The sequence below is a fragment of the Chlamydotis macqueenii genome, chromosome Z (assembly GCF_036417535.1).
Source record: "Chlamydotis macqueenii isolate bChlMac1 chromosome Z, bChlMac1.mat, whole genome shotgun sequence".
Classification (NCBI taxonomy): domain Eukaryota; kingdom Metazoa; phylum Chordata; class Aves; order Otidiformes; family Otididae; genus Chlamydotis; species Chlamydotis macqueenii.
This window is the reverse complement of record NC_141593.1, coordinates 46269631-46295893: the sequence shown is the minus strand read 5'-3', so window position 1 is coordinate 46295893 and position 26263 is coordinate 46269631. Positions and strand designations below refer to the sequence as shown.

At 38.5% G+C, this 26263-nt stretch overlaps 1 protein-coding gene across 1 annotated transcript in view; it reads left to right on the top strand.

The window, feature by feature from the left end:
* SHC3 (SHC adaptor protein 3) overlaps positions 1-26263 on the top strand; it is a 57361-nt gene that overhangs the window by 13186 nt on the left and 17912 nt on the right. Inside the window, exons 2-4 of the mRNA XM_086770464.1 lie at positions 8495-8565; positions 21392-21455; positions 23927-24046. Of these exons, the coding sequence (XP_086626590.1) occupies positions 8495-8565; positions 21392-21455; positions 23927-24046 (255 nt within the window). The remainder of the gene's footprint in view (positions 1-8494; positions 8566-21391; positions 21456-23926; positions 24047-26263) is intronic.

The following is a 26263-nucleotide window of genomic DNA, read 5'->3' as shown; positions in this document are numbered from 1 at the left end:
GCACAGAAGAGTACCTTTCTGTTTTTCCTGGCAGCATATTGTTTATGACACATTTTTGGTGTTAGATTCTGACAGTGTCTAAATATAGGGCCTTTTCCTTGTTCAGAATAAGGCTGTGTTTCTTTCATGCAGGGTTGCTGCTCCCGTGAGCAGCTGTGTCATGCAGATACCCGAGAAGCACGGGCAGGGGTAGAGAGCGGATCCCTCAGCATACGCTGGTAGCGCAGTCATCAGGTACCCTCGAAGATCTCTGTCTTCAAGTAGTCCTGAAGATGTGTCTTGCCCCAAGGGGAGGGAAGGGCAGGAGAGTATGGTGTGGCTGGGAGAATAACACTTATGTTAGGTAAAATCTCACTATTGTGTTACTTGATAACTAAGCAGAGCATTCAAAAGCAAATCATCATATGCCAAACTACCAGAGAAACTTGAAATCTCTAGCAGCTGACTTAAAGCTCTGTGACTACTGCTCATACAAATTTATTTCTCTCTGAATATCCAGTCTTGCTTCTGCCCACAGCTTTTTCTAATATTGTAACTTGCCCTACATTAGAAATGTCACAGAACTAATCTTCCATTCCATCCTTCTGTTTAAAATATCTAGGTACATTGACATAAATCTGAATGGTTGTGTGCATGTGAGTCCTTCTTCCCACTGTGCATCTATCTGCTCAGTCAATGGCAGCCAGTATTTGCCAAAGGCTGCCTCTTCTGTCTGATGAGTGCTTTGTTTATCAGCAACACCTGCAGTGACAGGGTGTCCCACAGACTTCTCTGGTGACAGAGTTTAGGTGGAGTGGGATGGCGATGGCAGGAAAATGTACAGCAGTTCTCCACCTATTAGAAAAAGGTTTGCCCGAGGGTTCACAAACACCTTCTTAACACTGAACAGCTGTTAAGATTTAAAAAAAAAAAAAAAAAAAGTTTATTGCATGTTAGAGTGCAGGTCTTCAGAAAATGCAGAGTTTTTGGTGATACTGAGAAGTACCTCCCTACACTGCTACCTTTTGTTCTAGTTTGGCTTCAGAAGTAGCTCCTGCGCTCCAGCGGGCTAGCTGACTGTTGAGTCCAGAAAGATGTACTGAGCTCCTGCTAAGACCTATGTCCCAGTTTGGTAGCTGAGTCACAACCCTAGCATATGACTAGCATCATATGTATAAAGTCCCTTTATATATACACTCTTTTTCAGTATGAATGCAGTAATTCTATATGTAAAGAATTTCAAGTGTAAATTCAGCCTCAGGAGCTTCCCACAGCCTTCAGCCCTCGTAAGTGCTTATGACATCAGCTCATATCCTACCTCGTCTGCTATACTGACAGAATATGCATGACAGCTTTAGTTTTTGCTATGTAGAGATGTCTTCAGAGTACCCCTCCTTGTAAAGCAATCTTTTTATTCAATGTTAATTCAAGATATAGGCTGTCTTCATATTTAGCCTGACTAAATGAACCATTTACCTGTTTTGAAAAGGTTTGGAAGTTTTTCTGGTTACTGGCGAAAGCATTTATGCTTTTCAAGCTGCTGTATAAGCACATCATATTTTATATCATTGCTATTGGAAGCAAAATTTTATAGAAACTTATGTGGGTGCTGTAAATATTGGTGAGTATTAGCTGTTGTTAAATACTAAACATTATTATCAAATTACTGCAGTTAAAGGTAACTCTCTGAGAGGATAGCCCCTGAAGAAGCTTGCTGGGTTTGTTGGTAGCATGCAATACATCCCCACTGTTATTTAGCACACTCTCCTTCTTTCCTTTCCTTCTTTCCTTTTTATTTTGCTTTACTAATGGGAGCATCTAGGTGGAGAACAACTCAGGAAGGTCAGCTTTCTCTGTGTCATTTGTTGTGATCGGGATGAGGAGCCACTGTTGCATATTAAAAAGATGATTCCCACATTCCTGAATGCAGAGCTGTGCTTCCAGACATTCTCTGCCTCTCACACAAATCTGATCAGCCTGGTACAGGGGTGTGCTCACTGCGTCAAATTCAAAGGCTGCAAAACTATTGGTGTGGAGGCTTTATGTCCTCTTTTACAGGCTGCGTGAGTAAGGATTTGTATGCAAAAATGCCAAGCAGTTACCTTTTCTCCTGAAGATGTGGAAGGAGTGGTCCTCCTGCCACATGCCAGTATCTTCATAGCCTTATGTGGAAGTGCTTTACCATAGGGTAAGGCATTTTGTTATGGGTAACTGAAAGGATAATTAAGTATTTCAAATTCTAGATGAACTGTACCAGTTTATCTTAAAAAAAAACCAAACAGGTAGGTCTGAATTGTTACTGTATTTCTTCAGACAGATTTCTTCAGACTTCTTACTGCCTCTGTTAGCAGATGGATGCTAGGAAGTACCAGGCAGACTGACAAACACCAATCAGAGAGTTCCTTTATGGATTGGCAAGAAATTTGTATTGCCAGATGTGCCTGAAGTATTTCAGAAAAATGTGGTTTTCTCACTTTTTCTCTCAACATAAAAGTTCAGTGTTTTCATTAATGTATAATGCTTCTAAGATTCCACTGTCTTCACAAAATTAATAAATTTACTGCTACAGGATACTATGTAGTTTAATCAAATACATATAACTACACTGATCTCCTTATGAAGTAAGGAAGCAGATGTATGTTGTGTTAAGCAGTCTTCTCTTTTGGGGATTTTTTGTTGCTGATTAGCTGAGTCAAGTAATTTGTTGTGCATGTCTCAGTCAAATTAGTATGGTATTCAAGGTAATAAATATTCAGTTAAAGAACAATTTAAAAAAATAGGAAATATTGTGGCACTTATTTTTTCTGTTACTTAGTTTATTTTATTAAAGGGAACACCTTCTGATTACAGTTCCTTGTTCGTTTTTTTTTTCTTTTTTTTTTTCATTTCAGTGGTTTAGAGAGTGGGTATTGTAAATTCAGTTAAGCTAGGAAATCAATCTAATATGGGAGCAAAAGTATTCAGGTTTACTCTTTCATATTAATTTGCTAAAGAGAAAAACTAATTTTGTAACATACTTGTAATTATCAATCCCGCAGTCTCTGGCTATGCCTTGGTTTGCTTTTGTGGTTTTTTTTCCTTCTCCTTTTCATTCATCAATACGGATATTAAAAATCCTTACTGCGTCCCCAGTTACATGTGGACAAACTTACTATCTTGAAATAACGCCCTGGGCTGTTACTATGTTTCTATTATCCCTTGCTTGTTAGCGTGTATCTAGGTCTGAATCTTAATATCATTTAGGGTAGACAACAGGCTTGAAAGTAAGCTGTAAGTATTGCAGAACATTGTGGAACTCTTAGTGCTCATTTCACAAGCCCCTTTGGCTGTTAATGATGATACCTGAAATTAGAAGGAACTGTCATTTTGATGCATAAATAAATGCATGTTGCAATACAAGCAACATAATCTGAGTTTGAAATAAAAGTTCTCATTTTTCAGTAAGGGAGTACTCAGATGTGACTTGAGAAATACATGAGGAACAGATGTGGCAAGTAAAAAGATGCTCACTTTTGCATATTTGCTAAATAAAAGCACAGCCTAAGCCTGTGGGTGAGAAACTTGCAGTGAATTGACCAGCTTATTAGAAGATATCTTATGTTTCACAGATTTCTGTTTTCAAAAATTGGATCTACATACACCAGCCAGAACTCTGGGAATATGAATCTATTTTTTGAGCCCCCAGGCTATTAGCAGCAGCCATGTAATGTTAGTGCAGATTCCAGATACACTGATATTTGAAGGCACTGGCTTATTTTTTGGCTAACAATGCAAGTGCATGTTGTTTTGCTGATGTAACCATGTTATCTCTTACATAACTTGCACGAGGCTCTGTGTGTTGCAGGTACTCTGCAATGTTTTGAACCACTCAGATTTGATGATGGTCATCTGGTTACACAGATTAAAATCAGTCTATCTTAATTTATTAAGAATACTCATACAGTTTTGGTGAGCTAATGATGCCCCAGTAGTCCAGACTCAGAGATTAGGAGTCCTTATTTTGTTTGAGAGTAGGTGATGGGCAGATCCTCATGCTACCCATGACAGTCGTCTGCTATTAGACATGCATATGCTATTCAAGCGTTCAAGCCAGCCATTGTCACTCCCAGGTTGGACTGCTGCAGTGCTGTATGGGGCTACATCTGGCTGCGTTTTTGTAAAATTATTTGTTGCTATAGTTACTACTAGCTTCTGAGTCAAACAATGGAAGACTTCTTCCAGTAACTCGATGTCTTGAATGAGCTTGTTAGGAAACACTGAACAAGGTGGTTCTCCTTTGCCTTTTCTCTTTGCTCCATGCACACAAATGCACTCAACGCTCATGTAGTGAACTGTCTGTTTCTGAAAAACGTTGGTAGAACTCAATAACCTTTCTTACACAGGGTACAGTAAAAAAAATCAGTTGTTAAACAAGAATTTTCTGACTGTGTCATAGAGAAGGCAGAGGTACTTCAGGGAACATGAAAAAAATCTTCACCTATGGGACAAACCAGAAACCTGGGATATATGGCGTTCTCTTACATTTACCTGGAAAAATTATAACTAGTAAGGGTATTGGAATCTGATGCAATGAGAGAGGTGTGGTCCCAGGAGTATGTGGCACTCTGCTTTTAGATTTACATCAACTTCCTGCAAGATGCTGTTTAGCGTGCAAAGTACTAGTTATGAATCTAAAACCTCTGAATGGGAAGGTATTGATTCATATGAAAGACTTTTTCCTCAGGGCATAGTACTATTCAATGAAGGTGTACAAGCTGGGAACTCATTTAAATATCAGAAAGCAGACAGAAGGCAGAACATTTTCTAAGAGAGCTTGGAATGGGTAGTTCCAAATCTTCCTTCTTCAAGGTGGGCTGCATCTCGGTATATTTGTTTCCTGAGCAATGAGAGGGAGGATGCTAGTTGGGGCTCATAAATATCACAGTGCACAGTAGCTAATTGGTTAGAATATACATTATGTGCTGGGTGAAGAGGAACTTTTTTAGAAGTAGACTATTTGTAACTGTAATTTAAATGTTTCATGGAATACCTAAAGCAAAAGATAGCATTTCTTTTTAATTGGGATATTTATTTGTTGAGATAAATGAATAATTTATTTACTTGCTATCTTGGTTGTATGTCTCCTTTTTGTGGATCCTTGTCAGGATGTACTTCAAATGGATATTTTTAGAAAGCAATGTTGGTCTTGGGGAATAATTGAAGCATAGCAGTAGGTGAGTTATATGTCCCTGTAGTTGGCCTTTGGACCTTTTGAATGTCAGTTTTTATAGTAATTTTGTTACTTGAAAACATGCTGTGGTGATTAAATGTTCACATCTTTTATCTCAGAAAATCAGTTGCCATCTTTGCCTTGATCAGTCAGGAATACTGCAAGCCTTACTATGTTGTGTTCAGCTGTCTCTGTGCTGTACATAAAACAAGTACAGGATAACTTTTCCATCTGATCTTCCTTCAGTCTGGTTTTGTCTCTACTTTGTTAATGCAGATCAGGTAGTATGACTCAAAGGAGTCTAAATGCACGCATTCTAAGTATGTTTATGGATATTTGTGTAATTATTTGTGTGTTTATTTTGACAGTGACTTGTGTGCACATGTGTTTGTGTAATTATTTGCACGCCTGCATGTACTTGTCTAACTTCTTCCCAGAATTTGCTTCTAAAATGTTGGACCTGTTTCTCAAAATTGTACAATTACTTCACTTTAAAAGACTTGTGGCAAATATAAATAAGTGAAGGAACAAGTGCAATCCAAGAGTATTTTAGTATAGAGTGGTCTAAATGAACAGGTTGATGAAAAAATGAAAACCAAGCATTTCAGTAGCAAAAAAAATCACCGGGATACCTTTGAATAGTTACACCATTTACAGTATATTTAAATATAAAAATGTCTCACATTAAATAAATATTTGGGAAAATTTATCTATAAAAGCATCTTAGAACTAAAACAAAATAACACAAAACCAGTACAGGAAAACATCTTCCATTGCAGTATACTGGCATAACTTAACTGACTTCAGCTGATTATCTCAACTGATGTTTAACGAACTTCATCTCCAAGCAAATTAAATCACCCTCTGAGACACTTAAAAATAGAGTTAATGGCTTAACTTCCTGCATCAGAAAATGTTGTTTTGGATGCTTTAAGTAATCTGACAAAAGTATATGTAAAAAAGGAATCTACGTGTAATAAGATGCAAGGGTTACCTAAATTTGCACTGATACAGAAGTGATGATAATCTGAAAAGCTTGAGAATACAACCCTTAGCTTGAAGGGTCCTTGTGCTGGTATCCCTATAGACAAGACATTTTCCATTAGGATTTTAGAAGCTTTTCAAAAAACATAAGATTGCAGGTGATTTCTAAAAAATTCTAGGAAATGAGTCTTGAAAAAACCTGTTCCAGAAACTGTGGAATTCTAATTTTTTTTTTTTAAATTCAGTGTTGTAATTACATTGTAACATTTGATATCAATAAATTAAATAATAATGGAAATGTGAAAATAAACTAGATCCTCCCTCAGCTTGTAAACAGTTTGTGACATATTTGAAAAAGCATTGCTGAAATTCCAGATAGTATAGTTACTAATGTACTAATTCTCTACTCAAGAGATCATTTTTTCAATATAAATAAAATTCCAAACAGACACAAAATAGTGGACTCACTGGATTTTTTGCACCAGTTGCATACCCAAATAGATTGCATTACACTGCAAATATATATAAAAGCTGATATAAAAGTTGATATAAAAACAGAGTACTAGAATAGCGTTATCAGGTTCATTATGTAAAGATTAATCTCTGTTTCCTCTGACTTTCACAAGTCAGATGTGTGATTGGGTACTTAGCCTACATGCAAAGATACTGCCATGGGATATGCCAGGCATCAGCTGGTTTATACAAAGCTGCTATCCAAATATCTGATGAGACCTGTAGCTGCATGTAGACATCCACATGCAACTTATGCCCACTTTTGGAAATGAGTCCAGAAGACTCACCTGAGTTTTTCTCACTCCTGTGACAGTGTTATATTTTAACATATTTTTCTAACAGTACTCGCTCTTTTTCATGGAGATGCAGGGCATAAATCTGAGTCAATAAGACCTAGTCTTTTCCTAATATTAGCTAACCTTCATGTCATTCCTCTCTTGAAAGGCCCTGTTGAAGCCATCTCCTAGCATGGGTTATTAGTATATTTTGTTAGCATTTTCCAGTATCTTTATACTAGTGTCATTAATGAAAATATTAAATCTTGTCTATCCCTGAGCTGGTTATTAAGGAATCCTCTTTGCTGGTGCTATTTTCAGCTTTCCCTGCTATAACTTATCTTTTTTGTCCTAATACGGCTGTTTTCTCCCTCTTAAATAAGATTTTCCTACTGACTGGTGTTAGATGAATTTGCTTTACCACATTTCCTTTTTCATTAAAATTATTTTTTCTTTGATTAGCTTTATATCATAGAATCATAGAATCATAGAATGGTTAGGGTTGGAAGGGACCTTCAAAGGTCATCTAGTCCAACCCGCCTACAAGGAGCAGGGACATCCCCAACTAGATCAGGTTGCTCAGAGCCTCATCCAGCCTGGCCTTGAACGTTTCCAGGAATGGGGCCTCCACCACCTCTCTGGGCAACCTGTGCCAGTGTTCTATAACTCACATTGTAAAAATTTTTTTCCTAATTTCCAATATAAATCTACCCCCCACTATTTTAAAACCATTACCCCTCATCCTATTGCAACAGGCCCTACTAAACAGCCTCTCCCCATCTTTCTTGTAGGCCCCCTTGAGGTACTGGAAGACCGCTATCAGGTCTCCCCGGAGCCTCCTCTTCTCCAGGCTGAACAGCCCCAACTCTCTCAGCCTGTCCTCATAAGAGACGTGCTCCAGCCCTTTTATCATCTTTGTGGCCCTCCTCTGGACCTTCTCCAACTGGTCCATGTCCTTCTTGTGCTGGGGGCTCCAGAACTGGACACAGTACTCCAGGTGGGGTCTCACCAGGGCAGAGTAGAGGGGGAGAATCACCTCCCTCGACCTGCTGGCCACGCTCCTCTTGCGGTTGGCCTTCTGGGCCGCAAGGGCACATTGCCTGCTCATGTTAAGCTTCTCATCCACCAGCACTCCCAAGTCCTTCTCCTCAGGGCTGCTCTCCATCCATTCTCTGCCCAGCCTGTATTTGTGCCTGGGATTGCCGTGACCCTAGATTGCCATATCTAAAATGGAACAATTAAGACAGAGGAAAATGAAAGAGCACAGCAACACATTATGAACTAGGTGTATTACAGTGATTAGATAAAACATAAAAAGATATCTTGGACCAAACTTGACACTTAAATGAAATAAAATGTTTATGGAACAGATCTGTTACCTACAAGAACATAGTCATAAAAACCTACCTGACAATAGGATAAATCAAATGTAAAAATAAGAATTGTACAATGCCTTTTAATGGTTAGCTGCATTTTCTCCTAGAACTCAAGAACAATTATAATACATTTTGCATCTGTTTGTTTTTCCTTACAGTACTTGGGGTGTATAGAAGTCTTACGCTCAATGAGATCTCTTGACTTCAATACTAGAACACAGATTGCAAGGTAAGACTTTGTGCAAGTATGTTTTTTAAAGTAACTTCTGAATTGTGTCCCCCGGGTGGAAAGCACAGGAAGATGGCAAAACACATAGTAAATAATTTTTGGATACTGTAAGTGCGCTTTTAAATTTTGCTTTTACAGGTAAATCTCTCACCTGGTATTAATATAGCTCCAACAGCACTTAAAGGATATTTTCTTAGTGGTCTTTCCATGTGCCAAGAACTGCTTTAGAAAATTTTTGCCTGTTTGTTATGTCAAATAAGGCACTTATCTGGGTACCAATTTTGTGAAATTTAAGCCAGTGAGAATTAGAATATGCTTAAAATCTACAATGCATTTGTCAAAATGAGCCTAGGGAGCTGCTTTGGAGCTGCATGTTTTTAGGTTTTATTAGTAATTTCTTATCAAAAGGTGTCAGATTACAAATTGGCCATAGAAAGGCTATAAATGAAAATATATTACCACAATGATACCAGAGACAAATTAAAGTATGTTATCTTTTCCAGACTGTATGTAAGAAACAATAAGCTTGTATTAGGTTCTTATTACAATTATTTTAAACCTGTCACAGTATTTTTGTAAGAGTGGTACATAAGTACAGCATTGTCCTAAGAAGTGTCCATGAATCATTTTATTTTTATGAGTATTTTCTGAGAACTATAGGAAATAGTGTGTTGCAGGCATTTTCACTTGAAAAGCTAAGCTCATTGATTTCAGAGGACTATAGTACTGACATCTTCTAGGAACTGGAAACCATGTTTTCAAATTCTGGCATCAAAATAATGAAGTAATCCTTTCCAAAGGAACATATATAAAGTTATATGACTGGATACAGTGCTTGAATTTCACCTCTTACAGTTGCTGATAGTCTATCATAAACCATTTCTCAAACCATAGACAGCTAAGTATTTCTTGTGTTAGATGAGAAAATTTACTTATTTTTAGGCTCAGGTGCTAATTGTATGGTCTATATGCATTGACTTTGAGTTAACTTGCATACAGCAGGTTTGAGTTGGACCTCGTAAGTCCTAACAAAATTTAATCATTAATTTGTCAAGATAGTGCACTGATGGGGGGTGTAAAAGCACAAGGACAGGTAAATGACAGGATTCTGGTTTTCAGGCAATGTAGACTACGGAGGTATTTGAGAATTTTACTACTGTACTTTTAAAAACTCATCATGTACATTTCTGTGGTATTTGCAGTAGTGACCTTTTAAAATTATTTCATGTCTAAGCAGATTTGTAGTTCCAATACAGGTAATACATTTGGGTTTACCACTTGGAAGTTAAATGATACTGGCTTATGAAACAGTTGTGATAGTTATTGTTTTCGTAGTCTATTTCTGCGCAGTCTCTTTCACTCTATGTCTCTATTGGAACAGTGTTGCACTTAAAGTCACAACTCTGCCATTAATACTTAAGTATATTTGCTGATCTAAAGCTATATGGTCTGCAAAAACAAAGTATCTTTGTCTTATAGTTCTTTCAATACAAAAATGATTCTCGGCTTTCACTGTGAAACAGACTTGGTATTTTTTTTTCTGTTAATGTTACAGCGTATTTGACTATATGGTGGCCATTTTCTTGGCTCATCTTCCTCTCACCACATCTAGAGCACAGGATATTTTCTCAAGCAGGAAGCCCATATATTCCTGTTTTGCTAGTTATTTTGCATTGGCAATTTTCTGTTTATCATAAAACAGTGAAGACTTGTTAACTCATTATTCTGATCCTGTAGTTCCTGATCTAAAACCTTTTTGAAAGTAGGAGGTTTTAGGTGAGTTTTGAAGCAGGATCTAGCATCTTAATCTGCATTTCAATATCATCTGGCTCTAGAAATCCCCATGCAGTGTCTTTAAGTTTTAAGTATCCACAGGAAGCAGTTTGTGCCATGCTTTGTCATGTAGTGTTTCACATACAAGCCTATTCTTTATTAAGAAAATATGATTAAGGAATTTTTAAAATTCACATTTGCTGATTAACTTGCTCCTGTGCATTAAGAAACATAACATAGGCCTCAAGGTATGTACTGCATTAGTAAAGCTGATATTCTGATATTACAGGCACCAATTCCCTCTTTAGAAGACACCTGGCACCAAATGGTCTGTCAAGCCCTTTGATTACAAATAAAAGAAAAGTCCCTGAAAGACACATTTATGTCTACTATGTCATACATTTATATTTAGGTATGTCCATTGCTGATTTCTCTGCAGCCTGCTATCAGTAAGAAGTAACCTGATGGCTCGTGATGAAGTGTGACTGAAGTTTGGGTCTGCAGATCTAGTAAAGTTAGCTGTGACTACTCCAGCTGAGGAACCTAGATCCCTAGCTGCAGTGAAAGCTTTTCTGGTATGAGGCTGTATAAATTGCTCTGTGCTGTTTCCCATAAGTGGAGAAACAGACATCAAGGCAGCTCTGATCCCTTTTTGACCCATAACTTTATAAATAGATCCTACTGCATGCATCACACCTGTTTAATCTGTTATTTTTTTCCAAGACCTTGCGAAACCAGTCATAGAAGAAAGTGATCTGTCTTGGGCCAATATGACTTCTGGTATTATGGATTATTTACTAAGTATGATTAAAAAAACAGTTAGAAAAGATGAAGCAAGTTACCTAATTCAATGTGGAAGTCTCAATGCATCTCTTCCTAATAAGCGCACATCGTGCTTGACACAAAGCACTTATTCCCTTCATAACACTGCATCACAGCCCTGTCCCTGCCTGCATTCTTACCCTTGCTTTTCCTCTACATGGCAGAGCTCAAACATAAGAAGTCAGTCATTAGGGATCCTACATTTGCCTTCTTTCTGTTTTCTGGCTATTGTTTCTGTTACTTTACCTCTCTACTAACCTTGAGGAGGAACAAAACCCCAAAGTAAGATGAGCAGCACCACTTCCTAGAAGAAAAAAACTTTTTTTGTGGCTCAGTCATGAGATGGTGAGATGTGTAGTCTCTGGCTCTGCTGCAAACATAGGGCATTATTTTGGAGAAACCATTAGCCCCCATCACAGACAACTGTGAGATTAAATGAATTAATGTTTTAAAAGGCACTTAAATCTTTAAGTGAACATTTAGAAATTACTAAAACCGGGCTAAGATTTTGTTGTGATTTGCCTAATTGGCAACTAAATACCACACAGACGCTCACTCACCCTCCCCGGCTTCAGAGGAGTTGGGGAGTGAATCGGAAAGAAAAGGAAAACTCATGGGTTGAGATAAAGATAACTTACTAAGACAGCAAAGTAGAAGATTACATATATATATTATTAATAATAATAATAATAGAATATAGGGATAATAAAATACACAAAGCTAATTATGCACAATTTCTCATCACCGGATGACCCGATGACTGATACAGCCCGTCCTGAGCAGCGACCATGGAATGTAACTGAGAGTGATCTCGAAACAGTCCCGAGCAGCAAGAGAGCTGCCCACCGGCCAGCCCGCTCTTATATACTGAGCGTGTCATCTACGGTATGGAATACTTCCTTTGGCCAGTTTGGGTCAACTGTTCCGGCTATACCCCTCCCAGCTTCTTGCACATGCACATTAGCAAAACCTGGGAAGGCGAAAAAAAGTCCTTCATCTCTTAACTGCAACTAATAACATCAGTGTATTATCAACATTCTTTGCATACCAAATCCCATACTAAGTCCAAAAACACAACAGCTACTGGGAAGAAAACTAGCTCCATCCCAGCTGAAACCAGGACAGATTGCCAGTTATCTAGTGAATTAGACACCCATTTAAAATAAGAAGTTAATGGGAAAAGCTTGTCCAGATGTTTTGAATGGCTTTTAAAATAACAGCTGTTATACATCAGGAAAGCACCGGTGTGTATGCATGGACCAGCCTGACAAATGAAGAACTGTGTTTTCAACTCCAGGAACTGGACTGAAGCCCCAGTATAAACAGTTTGGTTAGCAGTCTTTCCTTCCTTGTAACAGTCATGTGAAAAATCAACCCGTGCCATCTGAGACTGTTGTACTTGGCCTGTGGCTTGGTTTTATTTTGTTTTTTTCAGGTTTTGTAAATTAAAATGTTTTACATTTATCTTCATGTGAAAAAAATGTGAGCAAGCATTTTCACTTGTCATACTCTTCATCAGATCTTAACAGCCTTGGTGGTGTCTGACAAAAGATATTGTTATCCTAATTTTGGATTTGATTTGAGGAAAAATGAACAGCTATGTACAATTTATAACAGATTTTTCCTTTTACCATTACACATTTGAAGCCTCAAGATTCTTTGACTACAGAAGAAACAGGAGAGTAGTGTTAATCAGTCATATTGTATGTATTCCTTTGTGTCATGCATGTAATGTCATGTGAATTCTCAAGCAAATAAATGGATGCGCAAGCCGAGGGTCTGCAGTTATGCATAATGATAAATAAAAGCCAGGTGAATCCACATGTTGCATCATTAATTATCTATTGATAATTCTTGTAACATATGTGAAGTCAAAATTACTTTCTTGGGCAGCAAGACGAACAGAAGCATTTCATTTTCAACATAGCAGAGGAACAGGAGGAACAGCAGGCGAGACTACTGAGTTAACTGCAGGTGGCAAGTTGACCCCAAGTTCATCTGAAACCTACCATCGTCATCACAGAAAGGAGCCACTCTTAAGCTTGTGCGGCCAGGCCCTTTGTGCCCTCAGGCTGTTTATTAAAAAAAAAAATAAAAACCAGGTAACATTCCTCTGCAACATGTGCAGTGTTTGTAGTTCATATAATATGTTTGTATGCTTATTGTTAAATCTGTTACAGTGTAATCAGTCTTCACTACTGTGTTGTATGCATGAGTGTAGTTATGCACTGGATTGAATTAGAATAATGTTGCATGCATGGCTGGTCATACAGCAGTGTTGGGCTGCATATTCATTAGTATCTAATTGAATGCATTCAATTTACTGCATGCAGCTTCAGAAAGTCAAACCTCCCCATGCTGAGTAAAACATTATATTGCATGTTAATAGCAGTTAGATCAGAGGACTGAAATACTTTGCATCAGCAGTGGACCTGAATCCAAACTCTGATCCTCGTCCTCTCCATGAACTCTGTGGGGCTTTCAAATTTGAATAAGATTCCAAATCTGGGGCCTGAATTTTATTAATTGTGAAAACCAAACCCATTTATCCCAATATCATAGAATCATAGAATGGTTAGGATTGGAAGGGACCTTCAAAGGTCTAGTCCAACCCCCCTGCAAGGAGCAGGGACATCTCTGACTAGATCAGGTTGCTCAGAGCCTCATCCAACCTGGATGCCAATATGCCAAGCTTCTAGAGGGGAGACGATGGAAATCTAGATTTTAGAGCCGAGTTGAGTCCATTGCTAACAATATGAATGAAGTTCAGTTGATGCAGTGTTTCTTTCAACTGTATCTGTATTCTTTGCAGAAATTCACTGTCAGCAAGCATCACTGAAAAAAGGATGGAAGACATTGAAAAGGAAGAACTTTTCCCATGTGATTTTTGAAGGCGGATAGGTAACGTGTTATCGGCAGTGAATTCTGTATTCAGTCTCCTCCTTAACATTCTCTCTTGCTTGGAAGGTGAGTGGGGTTCACCTGTGCTGTTCTGCTACGTGGACTCTGGATGTGGAGCAGCATTTAGGGGATGATGCTTAGAGGAAGGCATAGACACACTGCAGTCTGGACATACAGCTCTGTGCAGGAAGGGCTGTGAAGGAGAATCCTCGTTCCTTGTGCACAGGGAACTTGAGGGCCAAAGCTCTGGGAAGCACAGGGTGCTGACTATTGCTTAGTTCACCAGGAAGCAGGATTCCCAGAAGTCTATGGGGACAGCCTTGTAATTCATACAGCACAGCTCTAAGAAGTGGGGCAATGACAGCTATAGTGCCTGGTACTGACAGAGAGTAATTTACATTTGCTAGTTTAGCTGTCATTAGCACAGAAATGGGTTAGAATAAATGTATGTTTAACATCAAAATCTTTCATTTTCAATATAGTATTAGTGAGGAAAATGCTAGCTAGTATTTGGATTGATTTAATATACAGTAATGCAAAGCCTGAGTGAGAGTAACTAATGGGGCTTCCCCCACTCCACATGCCTGCAAAGTTAACTGCTGCCTAGCACCTTGGAAACAGAGACACTTCCAAGTTCTTCTGCTAATAGCACCTAGCAATTTGATTACACAAAGAAAGAAAGGCATAAAGAATTTGAGTGTTTTTTCATATGACATATCCAGTCACACCAGTCAGTTCATCACCACTAGATAGTCCTTTTTGGCAAATACAGCTTGTATATGTGTAAAACGTCATGTATCTTATGGAGTTATTCAAAATGATAGTGTTAGAACTTTAATTCTCTAATAAAAAAGAGGGTTTAGAAGATACCTGTCTCCAAAGTCCTGCTTTGGACATGAAGCCAACTAGGGGTTAGAAAAAAATATTCATTAGACTGTATTTTTTTCATTTTGCTGTTGTCAGGTTTCCTATGCCCTCCTTTGAAATACCTGCTATGGGCTACTTTTTGAACGATAAGATACTACAGCAAATCACCTGAGGCTGGACCCAGTTTTGAGGTTACTATGATCCTGACTTAGCAACAGAAGACAATTTTACTTTCTCTCTCTCCACCTCCCTGACCACTACCACTAGAGACCAGGTTGAGTGGAAAAAAAGCCAGAAGATCACAAAAGAAGTTAAAGAACTGGAGCTACCTAACAGATCTAAAGCTCCAAGTACATTTTTCTTTAAGGTTTTGGTATCATTGACCTTGTTCTTGACAGGTGGAGGGTTGTGCAGAAGGAAGGCTTTTGTGGTTGTGCATTCAACAGCAAGGTTTTTTATACCCCTACTCAATGTTCATAAAAGCTGCAACCAGTATTTTAAGAAGTTTCCTCTTTGAAAGGTGCCCTAAATTTTGGACCAAGATTGTCAGAGTCTAGATGATGGTTAATTGCAGGTAGACACGACTGTCTTCGCAGCAGTGGAGGAGCAGCTTTATGCCTCTTTAGCATCATCTGTCAGTGGCATACATTTGCCATAGCTATAAGGAAAATATGGATATGCTTGCTTCAGTTTTGCGAAGCACAAATCTGACTGTGCATGCACACAGAGTGAAGAGATAAGGCATGCTACTGGATAAACAGTTTCATTCTACATTTATAAAAATAAGGCCATTGTTCAGAACTGCTGTATTAGATGTCATCATCAAGATCAGGTAGATGTTTCTGTTACTGATGAATGAACCAGAGTTTCTTAAACTTACTTGCATGTTATACAAGAAGGTACAGATTGTACTGAAATGGCTTCAAATATTCCTTGAAGTTAGATCATCTATAAATACTGAGAACAGAGCTGTCATTCAGCATACCAATGGAAAAAAAAATCTTATTCGGCAGTAAAAGCAAGAGAGTCCTCTTGAGTGCATTGGCTTCTGTTAATAGATTGATGTAAGTCTCACACTGAAGATGCAGGAGCGTAAGAATAACAACCATTGTATAGATTACATACTACATACCTAACAGCATGTGGTACTCTATGTCTAATAGTTGCCAAAGCTAACCCTTTCACTGTATATAGTTTATTCAATAAACCAAAAATTAAGTCGGCCAGCTTCCTTTCATTTTCTGCTTGTAGATTTTCTACATGTGAATAAACATCATTTCAAGAGACAAAGTGAAGAACTGAGGGGAAGAAGAAGAGGAGTTGTCATCTCCTTGCTTTACGAGTGACAACAGCTTGCGTGCCATATCCGCTGATGTTACCTTATTCCACAAGCCCTTTTTTCCAGGCTTTCTGTCACTTTTGTGGTCAGGACAGGCTTCACTTCCGTCAGGCTGGTATGACAAATGGCATCACTTGGTCTCTGCGCTCCTTTCTGGGGAGGGTCCCCCACAGGGGTACTCCTGGCATGGTACTCTGAATTTGTGGCAGTAGGTGCATCCACACCATAGTTAGCCTCCCCTTCCTACCCATATACTCTCTGTGTTGTTTTCCTTAGCTACTTCTCCAGTCTTACACCTTCCAGACATGGTCAGTTTGCCAGTTGGCATTTAAAGTTCTATAAACAGTAATACACTGATTTCGTCTTCAGAGCTTGTGAATGTCCCCTGGGCTACTTCAGGCAGCACACACTCATTTTGCCTGTTTTGCAAATGAAAAAATTTCAACTATTAAACAGATTTCTAAAAATGTATTTTGGGTCTCCATTTTTTTTCTTTTTTAGAAACAAGTTATTTTTTTTTATTTGGTATATTTGTTTCTCCTCAGCAAATACTGGTACAACACTTGGTAATGACTTATAAATTATTTTTTTTTAAATTCTCAAGAATAACTGGGAGCCTTCTGTACAATTCTTCTAGACATCTCATCCTTTCATTTTAAAAATCCATCTTTCAATATCTGACTTTTTAACCTGTGAAGCCCTATCCTTTGGAGATGGCAAAGATAAACTTGGGAACTAAATGATACTAAAGATATGAACAAAAAAATATTAGCAGGTTTTATGTCCTGTCATACAAAACATTTCAGACTAAAAACTAGTCATAGTTTCTTGTCTCAATATTTGAGATGGCTATACTTTTTCCAAATATGTTGAGAAAATCTGTAATTTCCCTGAAATATGAATTTCAGAATTCTGTTTTTTAATCTGTTAAACCATATTAATTAAAAATAGCAACAATAAAACTTAGCTTCACAGCCAAAATATCATTGAAACCACAAGAAAGGAGGGTATTTTCATGTGATGGTGCTTCACAGAGGAAGAGATTTGAGCTTCCTGAGTGGGCTACTTTCTATAACAATCAGAGTAAAACATGAGTAAAGCTATGAAAAATATCAGGGTATTGGCCTTTTTAGTAGAAAAAATGGCAACGTAAAATGTCTTTTTTTTCTGTCTCAGATAGATGTCAAGTCACTTTAAAGCAGAATAGGTCAGCCTCGGAAAATGCATATTGGTAATTTTTCACTGGATACATTTGTGTGCTGAAATTGTATTCAAAATACACAACATATTTTGTGCCAAGAAAATGACTCCACAGTTTGACCATCTGCAAAGCAGAAAATACTTCTGGACAGATTTGGAACTCGGCATGTGGCCCCTACTGCAGACAGTGCAGCAGCTAATTTTACAAGAGATCAAGATAACTCTACACTGGTATTTATCTGTGCCTAGCTAATGAAACAGCATGTGGCTTAGAAAGGTGTAATGTGTGTTGAATAACTTGCTTATTGGAAAGAAAGCAAATGTAGTCACATCCAACTTTTCCAAACTCTGTGCAACTATTTAGCCATGCAGATGTGTCCTGAACTTTGGCTTTTGCCTTCCTTAGACAAATGTTTGCATCCACAAGTAATCAGGTAACAACACTCTCAACATAGCAGCAGTATCTATTTCTGGGCTTGATTTGTGGCTCAGGTGTTTTGCTGAAGAAGCATCTGCAAATTCGATTTGCTGCAAAAAAAAGCTTGCGTCTGCCCTGTGCTGCCTGGCAATGCAAGCTGGAAAGAATTATGTTGCCTTTTCCACGTCACTAGGCTCTCTGTGTAAAGACCCCCTCCTAAAAATGATCTAGAATATTCTGAACAGAGAGATCCAGGAACCTTCCCCTGGAAAAACTGCATATCAGTGCGCTGGGAGATACTCGGATGTCCTTTTTCTTCCTGTTTTCATCTGATAATTCTTCAAGACTCCTTAACTCCCAGGTGGGAAAAGTACTGTGCCTTTTGTTGCAGGTACACAAAGACTTGCTGCCAGGCTGCTCTGACCTTGCCTAGGCAGAATTGCTCTATAAATATATTTTCTGAAGTTCCCAGCATTTTCACCAAATGCATTGTTAACTTAAACCTTGCAGTTGCTTGAGTACATTTAGTATTCGCAGAATTTCAGAAACCAAAGTTAAAAGAATTGTCAAATTCAAGTTTAACTGTCCTGCCTCATCTGAGGTGTATCTGAACATGCTGTCACCTTTCTCAGGTCCTTCCCCCCACTTCGGGTCTTCCTGCAGACTTTGGGAACGCCGAGTTTGGTAAAACTGAGATACTTTACTGAAAGGCAGATGGAAAATCTATAGCACTTTGTTACTGAGCAAGAGGATGTACACTCCAGTTTTTCAGCTGCTTAGTGCTTTCCTGGCTCTGCCCGGGCAGGGCGTACGAACAGTAATCAAGGCTGCCTTGCCAACCCTCAGCCCTGGGCTTCAGCCTCTTCAGCTGGTGCATTTCCTCTCCTACACTCAAGTGGCAGTTTTGATCAACAGGGTCCTTGAGTCAGATGGGTCTATTGAGTAACAGGCTTTATGTCTGATTGTCAGGAGCTGGCAGGCAGAAGAGGTAGTAGCAAAACCACTACAAATCCCAGAGAAATAACCTGAATCAGAGAAATAACAAGCTTGTGAACATTTTTTGTCAGGTGTGGTGCCCTGAAAATTCCCTTTTCTTCCTACCTGCTCCATGTTGCTACATGGAGAGAAGATGGTGCAGGCAAATAGGAAGAGAAAGGAAGTTACAGGCCAATTTATCCCTCAAGTACAGTTCATATCTCTGAAATACAAATCCTTTCTGTGAGAGGCAAAACCTATGAGGGATCTCAATGTGTTAATGGGACCACTGGAGGAGACAAAGAGGATGAAGTGCTGGTGATGCCTCTGTCTCACCAACCTGCAGTAAAAATGCCCAGGAAACTCAGACATATCTGGGGAAGCAGGCAGCATGGGTGTGAAAGACAGCAGTGGGGTGGGGACTGCCACAGGCCTGGGATTCCCACCCTCTTGCCTGCAAAGGATTTGGTTCAGTGCAAGACAGAGGTGGGAAACCACAAGTTTTATCTCAGAAGAAAGGCTGAGGGGATGGGTCTGTAAAACACAATGTTTGCTTTCTTTTCCTGAGTCAAAGGAAACCATTTTTGTTCGTGTAAAAGATTATTTCTTTTTCCTGATTGCATTTTCAGGAGTAACCTATGTCTCAGTACCATGATGATCAGTGTGTGAGATGCTTGCTGTGCTGTATTTCTAAGATGCATCAGGGCTGCCTTTATAAACCAACTGATTTTTACTTTCTAAGAAAAGTTGGTAGCTACTTTAACTAAAACATTTGTTTGGAGTCAAAGAAGCATTGTGGTAAACGTGGAAACTACATACAAGCACCGAGCTGTGAAATGGAGTGCAGTTGTAGCTGTGATGGTCTGAGGGCATATGCAAGGCAGGGTTTGTAGTGAGAAGCAATTTTATTAGATGAGCAGATGTAGATGGGGAAAAAAAGAGAAAAACAAGCTGTGAAACAAACAAGCTCTCCTCTAGTTCTGAAGAAAGGATTGTGTGCCTGAAAGCTTTTTTGACTATCTCTTGCTATAAATCTCATGCTTCTTCACAATGACAGGATCTTAAACCTGCTGCAAGGCCTGTTCCACCCCCAACAACCACTCACCCCTCCAAAACAATAACTTCATGTGATTCTTTCAGGTGATTCGAACTTTGGATTGGGCCCTAGGTAAAAGCACCTGAGGCATAATTATGTAGTGATAACTGACTGCAACAAGATAAATCTGTGACATTTGTTGAGCCATTATATGTTGAATGCTGATAAATGTATGACATTTCTCTCCTGACTCACTTGTTGATCCTGTGCATTCACCTAACGCGTAGTTGAAATATCAGCCTGCACATGGCATAAAATTAAAATAATTTATGTTTTTATCAAGATGATGTTTTAAGGTTTTGAGGATTTTTACTGCCCTTTAGCTTGTAGTTCATTGTCTCCCATTGTCCATTTTTTTTCATAAAATACGTGTTATTTGCATGTTTTTAGATCTAAATATAATGTGCTGTTAGTCTCAATCGATATTTAAAACAGTTAAACAAGGTCTGGAGTCACCTTTACTCGTCTCTGTGCAACCATTCTGTTTTACAGTATAAATGGGAAAGGTCTATTGCAGCTTTGTAGCTAATGGTCACAGGAAGGTATCTGTGTGCATGGAAGCAAATTCTAAGTACTGACTAGATTGACTATTCAGATAATAAGTTGTTAAAGACTGAAAGGATCTATAAGATTTTCTTGTAGCAGAATGATTTCAAGAGTTTTTGTAGTATACAGTCACTCTCCTATGAGAGAGTAGGAATTCACATTCAATTTCAGCATGCATTTCTGTCTTTCAATCTGAGTGCAATGGGAAGAATGGAGCCATATTAGAAAACTGAAGCAAATGGTTAATGGCATTAATTTTGCATACAATGTAAAAATAGGACAACAAATAAATCATTCAGATTGTATTTAACAAACTAAAATTTTGCACATTGCATGTACTGTATTCAACATGCATATTACCAGGAATATTTTAGGGTTCTGGTTTTACCTAAAGCCAAGTGGTTATGCTCTGACTGGAAAACTGTATAGTATAGTAGTGAGAAAAATTATAGTTATGACCCCTTATATTACAAGAAATGTTAAAAAAAATGATGTAAAGAGTGTTGATTAAATACGTCTTACGATCAGATTCCTCGTGGCTTAATAAGGTGCAAAAATCAGACTTGGAAGAGGTATTAAGACAATTATTCTAATTTACAGTGAGAAAAGGTCTTTTTAATAGTGTGAGAAAACATTTTTATTCTTTGTAGTTCTCAAGATACTCTTCCTTGCACTAACATTGATTCTTTACTGTCTTCTGCTTCACACTGAAGTAATCCAAATTTGAATGGCACTTGTTTTAGCCTTGAGAAAAGAGCTAACTGACCTGCTAACTATCCTCACTTGTGAACAGAAATATGGTTTGAAGCTGTTCTTTCCCAGTGCATTTCAAGTATAATGAAGAAACCCACACATTCATTTGCCATAAAGCTTTTTTCTTTCTCTTCAGGGAAGCAATCAGTTGTGTTTGTGAAGCTGTGCCTGGTGCCAAAGGAGCCTTCAAGAAACGAAAGGTATTTTTCTTTTCTTGTAGTGCAGTTGACTGTATTTTCTTAGTTCAACACAGAGGAGACAAGGCACAGCAGGCAGGTGACTTTAAAGTAGCTTTGAGAATTGCAGATCATTAATCATTTAAAGTATTGGCTGTTTTCACCCACTGGATATTGCCTCTTGCCTTTTGGTCAGGACCTGCTTTTATAAGCATCTAGAAGTACGAGTACATCTAGGAAAAAGATTGTGGCTTGCCTTTCTGTTTCTACTGTAGAAACCCCCTCCTTTTCCTGTTCTTTATTTTGTAGATTGCAGGTGGAAGACTTAAAACAAAAGAAAAGCCTTTTCATAAAATGCATGAGTAACTTGTGGAAAGAGGTGCTGGAAGCTATTGCAGAGGCCAAAAACATATGTAGTTTTGAAAGTGATTACATCTGTTCTTTGAGATTTTATGCTTATTGTGTGGTAGGAGTTAGGATCTGCAAGAAAACAGTGGAGTAAGCCTTGGCTTGACTTGGCTCCTGCACTGATGGCTCTCAACAGTCTTGTACTGCCTGCTCCTCCTTGGGCCTGCTAGCAAAGCTGGATTTAATGCTAACTCCAAGGGAAGGAGCATAGAAAGCAATTCATTATGGCCCTTGTGCGTGTTGTTGGGCACAGGAGAACGGGCAGGTGAAGGAAAAGGTCTATATGCTTCCCTAGCTGCTCCATTGTCTAGGCAGAACCCCAGCAGAAAGGGATGGGATGAAATGCCACTTATTAGCAATGGAGAATCTTCGCCTGGTAAAATAAGGCATATGTGACAATATATTTCACAATGTAATTGAACATTGTCTCAGAAATTAAAGTTGTGGACATCCCCCTGGCCTCCCCGCCCCCCAATTTATCATATTGGCATTTCTAGGTTCTCTGGCTTTTGTTTATAAACCTGGAAGTGAAGAGGAAGATACCTTATTCCTTGGAAAGGAGAATAATGCAAAATATAATTGGAAAAGTAGGTTAAACAGAATCCCAAGTGCCTAGTGAAATACCTTGCTGTATTACTGGTTTTAGAAGCAATGTTGCTTATCAGTTATTGAAACGAAATAGTGGTTTTAAAGTAAGTCTACTGGCTGAGAAGAAAATTTGCCCAGCAACAGAATTTCAGATAAATGTTAAAGACAGATATCTTTTGCCAGTCTCTACTTTTGTCATGTTTTTGCCAGTAGTGGCTTAGGAATTTGGTTAAGGTGATAGGTACTTCTTGAGGCCAAGTTTTCACACGGGGCATGATCCTTAGGCATAAGCTGGGAATCATGAGAGTTTAAGGAAAGAAGAGAAACAAGAATATTCAAAAGGGCTTGTTTTAAAGAGAAGTTAATGAAATACTAGCTCTGTAAGATGACCAAGTTAAAATAATGCAGCATAAATGTTACATGCGAGCAGTGTGTAGGTAGTGTATTTTTAATCAATTAAACAGAAGAGAAAGAAGCTAAAATCAAATATACGTTAAGTTTTAAGGAGTAAAGAAGCACAAGTGTGTCCATCCTGCTAGGAACAAAACTTTCTAAGCTTGCAGACAGCTTAGGACAAATGCAAATACAGCGTGGAAGAACACTGCCTCCAATTACAGCTTTGCTTTTATATCCTAATGACCAGCATAAATACTCACCAGTGCAAGTACAGCAAGTAGAAAGACTTGGTCTGTTACTGCTGGGCAGCCTGATTTTGTACAGCCTGAATGAGGCTGCTCTCATGCAGCTGTGTGGTTTCCAGTAGCTGTCAAAGGTGGGAAGTTTGTAAACTTGGCTTTGGCAGCACAACTTGTATTGCTACAGGACCTCCTAAGATCAAGTGAAAGGCCTACAAACGTAATCTGTATTATGACATCCTTTTTATTACTTTCCCATACTTTGTACTTACTCTCTGAGTTAGGAGTAATCTTTAGTTGCATGTTGTACCCCAGCATACACAGGTTTTAGCCTGTCGGTGGGCTTTTACCTAGAGGTAGGAAGTCTACAAGCAGAGTGACACTATGTATCCTTTTTTTATGAGCAACCCATCAGTATCACTGGAGTCCCACTTTCCCTGTGGGAAGTGAGTAGAGCAGTCAATAGATGCAGAGCAAACAACAGATTTCTTTCCAGGAGCTGAAGCTGTTTTTACAGAATAAGAACATGCCATTTTAAGATACCAACTTAAGGCATTCGTTTTAGTCTGCTCACTTGGTCCCTTGGTGAAGATGAGATTTTGCTATCTCACAAAAACCCTATTTTGTTAGGTCAAAAGTGGATGAATACCTGCCTAGCTATTGTTATTATTATTATTATTAGTAGTAGTAGAATAAATAAGAAACTATCTCCAGAGGAAAACAGCTGTTGCAATGAAACGATCTTTGAAAAGTCAGCAACTTTTTAGAAACTTTTAAGATTACAGGTAACTCTGCATACAGTGAAGGTGATCCCAAATAAACAGAGAACAAAAATGTGGTTTTTTTTTCCCACCTCCCTTACAGCCACCAAGCAAAGTTCTTTCTAGCATCTTGGGAAAGAGCAATCTTCAGTTTGCAGGAATGAGCATAATGCTGAATATCTCCACCACCAGCTTAAACCTAATGACTCCGGATACAAAACAGGTGAGTGTAACTGCCATATTAATTTGTGAGGCTTTTGAGGGACAGCCTACTACGCAATTATTTGCTGTCTGCCAAAATATTCAGTTGCTCTATGTTATTATTCCACAGTAATGTCTATAAAATGAATGAAAACAGGATATAAAGCATAGTAAGAGTAATAGTTTATTTCAGTATTCAACACAGGTTTGAGAAATTATTTTCTTCTTGCCATGTTTCAGGTAGCTTGGTTTTGCTCTTAAAAGACCTCTGACATGAAATGGCATTTTCTGTTTGTGGGAGTTCTTGTTGGGTACAATTACAAACTTCCAGAGTGTTAAAAGAGATGCATTTGAAGTAAGTGATTAAAGGACTGAATGTGCATCCCCAATTTTGTTGTAATTCTTCCCATTTAGAGCCTTAAAGGGCAATCTATTCCTGAGGTGCTGCTAAAAATACAGCCTCAGGGATTTTGCAGTGCAGTGAAATGCCAGTCTTTTCGAAAGACAAGGCAGCCTTTTTCAAGCAGCCCATTTCTTCTTCATTGTGCTGAAGGTACAGATAGACTTCGGGGAATCACTGCAGTGGATTGTGAATGATGTATGAGATGAGAAAAAGCCTTGCTCAGGGTATATATAAAGGGAAAGGAGACAGACATGCAGAGTCACTGCTGTGCTATTTGCTGTGAACCACATACTGCGTTAGGGCACGCAACTTTCTGCCCAGATACAGCTAGAGAGGAAAAAAAAAAGTCCTGCTATCCTATCCCTAGGAGCCTTAGGATTAAAGAGTAAGAAAGAATACTTACATTGTCTATTAAAAAGCTTGCTGTTTATTACTATGTTTTCATTGATTTATCTTCATTCTTATCCTTATTTAGAAAGCATCATAATCTGCAGTGAGCACTGAGACTGCGGGAGCAGCATTATGGCTGGTTGAAGTAGTTTGGAGCCTTCTTACAGAATATGCTCAGCAATGCTTTTCATAAGGACAGCTGCCCCCAGTCAGAAGCATAAGAATTTGATGTTAATCACATCGGCTAAAAAATTCCCAAACCCTAAAAATCTCCTTGTCTTCAGCTGACATCAGGGTAGAAATGGAGTTGAACTGATGTATCCCAGGAAAGAATCCCCTGTAGACGTTTTGCCTTTTCTCTCAGTTGACAAAACTGTTTCTCTCACATCGTCCTTTTGATGTAGACGTGGTCTGGGTGCTTCAGGCCTGGGAAACGTCTAGTTTCTCAGAGATCCCCAGTCTGGCTATGGTTTCCCTTGTTTCTTGTTTGTGCCAAGCATTTGATTTGAGAATAAGTGTGGCCCAGCAGCTTTGCCCTTTTAGGCTCCACCCAGGAAGATGGTTGTGAACTTCTGTAATAGCCACTTTTTCCAAGAGGAGCTGGCAGGAAAGAAAAGACAAGACAGTGTTGATGGTCCCTGGGGTAGTAGCAAAGCAATTGCATGTATCCCCCTGCACAACAGTTTTGTGAACATCTTAAGCAGGCATGAATGGAAGTTGATTTTGTTTTGTTTATTATCAGTATATCCAGATTTGGGTATACTGAACTGTTTCTAAAGTATGTGCCAACATTAGTGAATTGTTTCATTTTAAGCAATGCAAGGCGTTGGTAATTTATTATGCCTTGTTTCAATATTTTGGTATTATGGGGGAAAAAATATCCCAGCCTCAAACGAAACTAAACTATTTAGCTGTGTAATTTTAAAAAAAAAAAAAAAAGTGTCTGACTTGAACTTATGGTTTCAAGCACTTTTCAGTTTTCTTAAAATTTGGAAAAATAAGTTTTGAGGCAATCTGTTTTTTTTTTTTAATGATGCTGAACTAAAAGATTATTTGCACTATTCAAGATAATAACAATATTAAATGTGTAATAAATCTTCACTAGTTCATCTCTACTGTTAGACTCACTTTTTATGGGAAAAAGTGAAGGAAGTCCTCGCTAGTGAGTAAGAGAACAATGGTTCACCACTGAACACTTAAAAATTAACCATATTTCAGATGCTGCTGTGTGACAAGCAGGAGTATTGGAAGTGGAACACTTTTTACGTGGAAGAAGCACTACAAATAGTTGTCAGCTTTCTCTGACTTGGTGAAGCAGCAAGATCCAGAGAAACTCATATCAAGCTTTTTTCTTTCCAAGGAAGGTAGTTGCCGTTTCAGGTCTTTAAGATGTGAGATGGGAAAACAGCCCAGAGAATATATTTTTAGCCTCATTTTTTTTTTTCC